The following is a 7,265-nucleotide window of genomic DNA, read 5'->3' on the forward strand; positions in this document are numbered from 1 at the left end:
CTCAAAATGATTTAACTAAAGAATAATCAATTGTCAAATGATCATACTTATAATCAAAATGATCACGCTAAGGAATACTACTTTGCATATAAATTAACAAAAATGTAATTTGTGAACGAAGAATATGATAATTATGATGATATATATTCATCATCATTTTCATATATTTTGATTTTATTCTTACAAAATAAAACACTTATTGAAATCGTTAAAAGAATATGAAAACAACATAAGTAAGGAACGTCAACCAAATTTAATTAGTGATTGACATACATGATCCATTGATATGAAATTCTTTAGAATTCTTGCATTTATCTAGCATCGATTTTTTCTTCTTCTTTGTTGCATTGGAGAGCATGGTGGTCCTTCTCCGTCAATTATAACAACATAATTTCAAATCAAACAATTAAGAAAAATGACACATATACACACAATACACTACTATACTTTACCTCATTTTCTTTTATGATCTCACGTGAATGTAATTTGTTTTTTGTTTGAATGTAATATTTGTTTTACAGATGTTTGGATTCGTTTATGAAGAGTTTGATTTAAAAAGATGTGAATCATGTTATTAAGATTAATAATTTTCTTCAAAGGTGTGGGTTAGAAAGTTGAGATTTTTTTAGGGATAAGGTTAGTTATTATTTGAAATTTAAATTTGAAATTAATTATTTAGATATTTTTTTGGCTAATTTTGAGATTTCTTCTTTAAAGGACGTGATATCCTCCTCCTTTTTTTGAATTGGAAGTCTTTTCTTTCTTTTAATAATAATAAGACATATTATATGGATAGAATTTTTAAAAAAAAAGTTACAAAGAAAGGGAAAAAAACTACCCCATTTCAACTAATCCACCGTTTAATTTATCTTTTTTTTACAATAAGTTGTTTCAATTTTTTTAATGGTAACCGTTAACTTGTTTTTTTGTTTTAAAATGGAATTTATTATTTAAATTATCTTTAACTATTCTTTTATTATTAATTATTAATTAATGTTTTCTTCTTCTTCTTCTTCTTCGTCTTCTTTTGTTAATTAATTGTTTTACCTTTTTATTTAATTTTCTGTTATGACATTTTTAAATCTAATTTATTGTCATTGCTATCATTGCCTTTAATATCCAAAATTCAAGCACTACAAAAAATAAAAATTATACATATTTTTAACCAAAAAAATCTGAATAATATGATAATAAGGAAAAAAGCAAACTAACAAATTAAAATATTATATTAATAATATGAGATCTTTAGATATTGTGACTTTCTTTATGATCAAAATTTAAATTGTTATTTTGTTTTAAAATGGAATTTGTTATTTAAATTAACTAAAGACAATTAAGTTATTGAATTTGAATTTATTATTTAAAATAACTAAAAATAATAAAATTCAAGAATAATTGTGGTGCTGACACGTGTCGTTTTTTCCTCTCCTTTTATATATAGATAGATTTATTATTATTCTCTATAAATTAAGGAGACTATATATGGAATATACTAAAACTTATATATAGAATAAAATAAATGAATCATTTTCTGTATATTAAATTTTAATTTGACAATATTATATATATGGAACATACTAAGACTTAAATATGGAACAAAATACATGAATCATTCTTTGTATTTAAATTTAATTTGGTATATTATATATATGAAACATACTAAGACTTATATATGGAAACAAAATAAATGAATCATTCTATGTATATTAAAATTTAATTTGACAATATTATATATATAGAACCTTTTCTTTTTCTTCTTTTTCTTGACATCTTTATTTTTCTTATCCCTCTTTATTTGTTTTCATTTTTCTTTCTCTCCTGCTAATACTTTTATATATTTTCTTCTTTGTCTCTTCCTAATATTAAGCAAAATCCCTCAATGTCAATTCTTTCTTGAAATATTGTTACTTTTTTTGTCATACAAATTCAAAGTGTTTCAATGAAAAAATAGAAGAAAAAGATGACAAAAAAAAAAGATAAACAACAATATTCATATAAGAGTTTGGGTTGAAAAATATACCTATCAAAACTAATTGTAGATTTAGATTAAAACTTCTACAAAAATTTCAATTCCTGCTTCTTGTTTTACTCTCGGATGTCAGTCAAATTTCAAATGCTTAGCAGTAGCCTTCCTTTTCTTATATCACGTGAATGATGTTTTGTATCTTGAAAGGTGATCAAGGAAGAGTTATGATGATCCAACATTACTACAAGAACGCAAGGTAGTAGTAATGTTCATGCATTGAGATTACAAAATAAACTTGAATCTCTATGGTCTTTTTTCTTGGACGCATTCTTTCTATTCTACCTACTTTTGTAGATTTATACTGCATAAAGTTCATATTGATTCATGAAAAAATTGAGATGGTCAATATATTTTGTTTATATAGTTGTCTTCTCATTTTAATGGTGCAGAAACCTTTCAACTTCTATAATTAAATAATGCAAAATTATGTTATAACTAAAAAAACTTATTGAAAAATAAAAATGAAGAGTTTTTTTTATATTATTAATGGTAACGATTTCCTTAATTTTAACATTGATATGTTTTTGTGAAGGTTTTAAACAAGTTAAAACGTTTTGAAATTTGTTCGTAATAATGTTCTTTCATTATTGACTCTTTAATCATGAATTAAGAGGTCATAAATCATTTAATCTATTTAATTAGTAGTTAGGTACAAAAATGAATTAAAAATATAATTTAAAAAAAGAGAAAAAAGATAAATAGAAATGGTGGTCTTTGAGAGGTGCCACAACAGCTTGGCTATATTAAGCTTTTAATGAAATTCTGTAACCATTTTTCCATAATTAAGCACACTAATTATGGAGAAGTAAATATTGATTATAGGAAATGAAATGAGTATAATTTAAAAACGCCAAAATGATAGCATTTGGAATTCTTTATCTATAGAAAGGTATAATTGATCATTAATTAAAAATTATTAATAATACAATTGTGTAAAAAATAGAGAAAAATGTCTAAATCTTAAGAAAATAGATAAATACATTTTCTGATCATTGAGACATGCCACATCAGGATGAAGATCCTCCTTTATATTATAATAATATAGATAGATTCAAATAAAAAAAAGATAATTAAATTTGATGAACATAAAGAGATACCACATCACTTTAATATTATACTATACTTAACTTTAATATTATACTATACAAATTTAGATTTAGGGAGAGAGAGACATATTGAATAATGAATAGAATTAGAACTTAACTTCCTAAAACTAAAACAAAATCTTTTTATAAATTAAATAACATTGATATTGATAAAATAATAATAAAAATAAAAAACTCTTGGCTTATATCAAAAGCTTCATAGTAATATCCTTTTCAAAGGATGGTAACATATATACATACGTTAAAAATAAAATCAAGAATTGATAAAATCAACTATTGGCTTACCTCTTCTGCTCTTCATATAAAAAATCTTCATAGTAATTATCCTGTTTAAAATGATGTTAACATATATACATTAAAAATAAAAATCAAGGATGGATAAAATAAAAGGAAGAAGATGAAAGAGAAGAAAAAAAAACTACATGAAACCCCCCAAAAAGGTATAAGAAGATATGAAAAAAATACTTACATGAAATCCCCAAGGAAAATGTCTAAGAAGGAATGCATAAATAGGGGAATGAATTGTCTAATTAATTATAAGTGATTAAGCATTACGAAAAAAAAAAATGATAATACGTGGGTTGAAGCAATGATTTAATAGGAAAAATGCGTGATAATGCACATTAATTGCACCATTATGTATTTAGCTGTTACATATTTCCTTTTTGAAGGAAGAGTTAAATGTAATAAAGGCTAATAATAAGGAAAGTGAATAATTGTTTTAAAAGGTTATAGAACAGAAAATGAGAGGAAAAAAATTCTAAATTCTAAAAAATTAAATAAATAGTATACTGATCAATGAAGCATGCCACATCAGCGTGATTTTATCCAGCTTTATATATATATATAGATTGGCAGACAGGTACGAGTTTTGACTTTATTTACAACAATATAGGTGAAAAATACTTGTTACTCTTTTAAGTTAAAAATTAAAATTAAAATTAAAGTTGAGAAGACTAGGATAGAGGTTATTTTATTGTTATTCCATGAATATACATATAATAGAGTAAATGAAAAGTAAGACAAATATAATTTCAAATGCTAGTCATTCACAATCATAATTATCACATAAAACATCTCCACCTGAATAAGTTAAAATAATACTCCTAAGATATTTTAATAATGCGATTCAGTCAAAATTAAACATCTAATTTCACAGGATAAAAATAGTGTTTTTTTGGTTGTCTTTGCTATGTTATTACGATTTACATTTAATAATTAGTACCCAGTAGGCTAGTACTCTAGAAATGCAAGACCTTAGTTTTCGACAATTAAAGTACCATTAATTAACTCTAGAGAAAATTAGATTTAGAACTAGATGGACACTCATATTCATTTGTTTTTGCCGGCCTATCTTAACTTTACCATGTGCAATGTGCCCAAACTACCATTTAGATCCCATCAAAGTACAAAAAATAAATAATAGTAGAGTATTATTTTAATGCACATAAACTGTGTGCAGATCCTTAAAAAATTAATATATAGCCTAATATCATATTAGACTAATAGGATGATTAACGTCATATATATAGGTTTGTTTGTCCAAGGTTTATCTCAATCAAAAGTTTCATATATTAATTCGATACTCGATACATACCTTTTCAAAATTGAGATTGCACAAATGATTATACTCTTGTTAATTCAGTTGGTTAAATTTTTTCTGCAAAACTAAACGTAAAATTCATCAAATTTCTTTTAAAGGTGAAATTTATTAACTCATAAACTAACAAAGATAGAATTTAAAGAGATGTTCAAAAGTGGTCAGATTGGGCTACTATGATGCACAACTTTTCTGAATTAAATTTCTAAAAATCTCGTATATGAGACAATTATTATAACATCTGAATTTTAATATGTACTTTATTATATTTTATGTCAAATGATTAAATATTAATGTTTAAACGTGGTCCGAAATTAATTGAGTCAGTGATTAAACTAAGTGATTAAACTAATCATATGAACAATCCAAACAGAACAAGCATATTTATAGCATCTTACCGCCCTTTGTTATCTGCCAAATTATCAAATATTATTTTATTTTTCATCATGGTCAAAGCCAGAAAACACCTTTTATTTTATGCTTAATAGAAAACAGATTATTAGATCAAGAACATTTGTAAAGAAGATGGATAATTCCCTCACAACAAGGTCTCGCAATAAATTTTGGTTTGTTTTCTTTTTTTTGTTTGTTTCTTGGTACTTATTGCTTTATGGAATTGATTGGTCTTCTTTACATGGTATTGTAACAACGTCACAATACGAAGTGAATTCAATTGAATCCTTTCGTCCAACTTCTATTCCTCTGCCTCCACCTCATGTTGATGTTAGCTCCAATTTCAATTCTACAAGTGATGATAATGCCACCAACGAGACACGATCCAAGGAGGAAGAATCGTTGTCTAATGAAAATGATAATGCGGTGGTACCTGATTTGGAGGAACTCCAGAAAGAATTGGAACTTTTTTTAAGAAAAATCGAACCTCCAAAAGAAGAAAAGAAGTTTGAGAAAAAAATCGAAAAAAAGGATGATAACAGGGGAGGAAAATGTGCAGGACGACATATATATGTTGCAGAAATACCTAGTAAGTTCAATGAAATTATGTTGAAGGAATGTAAATTGTTGAATAAATGGGAAGATATGTGTCAATATTTGGTGAATATGGGGCTTGGTCCTGATCTTGGAAACCCACAAAGGATTTTTTCGAACAAAGGTTGGTATACTACAAATCAATTTTCGTTAGAAGTCCTGTTTCATAACAGAATGAAACAGTACGATTGTCTAACGAATGATTCATCTGAAGCATCAGCAGTTTTCGTGCCATACTATTCAGGGTTCGATGTTGCTAGATACTTATGGGATGATTTCAACACATCAATAAGGGATGCAAGTGCAATTGAGGTCGCGAAATTTCTTAGAGAAAAACCCGAATGGGAGACAATGTGGGGAAGAGATCATTTCATGATTGCTGGTAGAATTACTTGGGATTTTAGGAGAGGTATTGAGGAAGATGCAGCTTGGGGGAACAAGTTAATGTTGTTACCTGAGGCACAGAACATGACAATCTTAACAATCGAATCGAGTCCTTGGAACAGGAATGATGTCGCCATTCCATATCCAACGTATTTCCATCCTTCAAGTGACAGTGATGTAGTCCAGTGGCAGAACAGGATGGGGAGGTTAAGGAGGAAGGTGTTGTTTTCATTCGCGGGTGCTCCACGTCCTCAACTTGAGGACTCAATAAGAAGTGAAATCATGGAACAATGCTCAGCCACGAGGCGAAAATGCAAGCTATTGGAGTGTAAGGACTTACACAACAAATGCACCAAGCCTGTACATGTAATGAGGTTGTTTCAAAGTTCAATCTTTTGCTTACAACCCTCAGGGGATTCGTTCACTAGGAGGTCTACTTTCGATTCAATTTTGGCTGGTTGTATCCCAGTGTTTTTCACTCCTGGATCCGCGTATGTCCAATATATATGGCACTTACCAAAAGATTACACCAAATACTCGGTGCTTATTCCGGAAGATGATGTTAGGAAAAAGAAAGTGAGCATTGAAAATGTACTATCTAAAATACCAAAATCACAAGTAGCAGCAATGAGAGAGGAAGTGATAAAGCTTATACCAAATGTAGTTTATGCAGATCCAAGATCAAGATTGGAGACAGTTAAAGATGCATTTGATTTGGCAGTGAAAGGGGTTCTTGGAAGAGTGGATGTAATAAGAAAAGAGATGAGACAAGGCAAGAATTCAAGTATGGTGTTTGATGAAGAATATAGCTGGAAGTATCATACTTTTGGGACATTAGAAAAGCATGAGTGGGATAATTTCTTTTTGAGAACCAACAAAGAGAAGTACTAAATTACTATTTGTTAAATTCTTGCAAGTTAGTTGTATGTAGTCTCTAGCTTGCTAGTTTAATGTAAAGTATGTATTTTATCTCATATCTGTTGTATACCCTATAGAGTTTTTTTTCCCTTCTTTTAAAGATTTTTATAAGGTTTTGGTTGACATGGAAGTTCTCCGTGTCTCTTTAAAGACAAATATGATTCTCAAATATTCAAGTCGTGTTTTTAATTTGTCAAAATTGAGTCCTCTAAGAATACTCTAGTGATAACGGGCTGATCTTTCC

At 27.8% G+C, this 7,265-nt stretch overlaps 1 protein-coding gene across 1 annotated transcript; it reads left to right on the plus strand.

Moving 5' to 3' along the window:
* Positions 1-5,257: 5,257 nt before the first annotated feature.
* On the plus strand, positions 5,258-6,994 carry LOC102602415 (xyloglucan galactosyltransferase KATAMARI1-like). Its single transcript, XM_006357048.1, has one exon. It carries the CDS (start codon positions 5,258-5,260, stop codon positions 6,992-6,994), a length of 1,737 nt encoding a protein of 578 aa, XP_006357110.1.
* Positions 6,995-7,265: the final 271 nt, after the last annotated feature.

The sequence above is a fragment of the Solanum tuberosum genome, unplaced genomic scaffold (assembly GCF_000226075.1).
Source record: "Solanum tuberosum cultivar DM 1-3 516 R44 unplaced genomic scaffold, SolTub_3.0 scf00240, whole genome shotgun sequence".
Classification (NCBI taxonomy): Eukaryota; Viridiplantae; Streptophyta; class Magnoliopsida; order Solanales; family Solanaceae; genus Solanum; species Solanum tuberosum.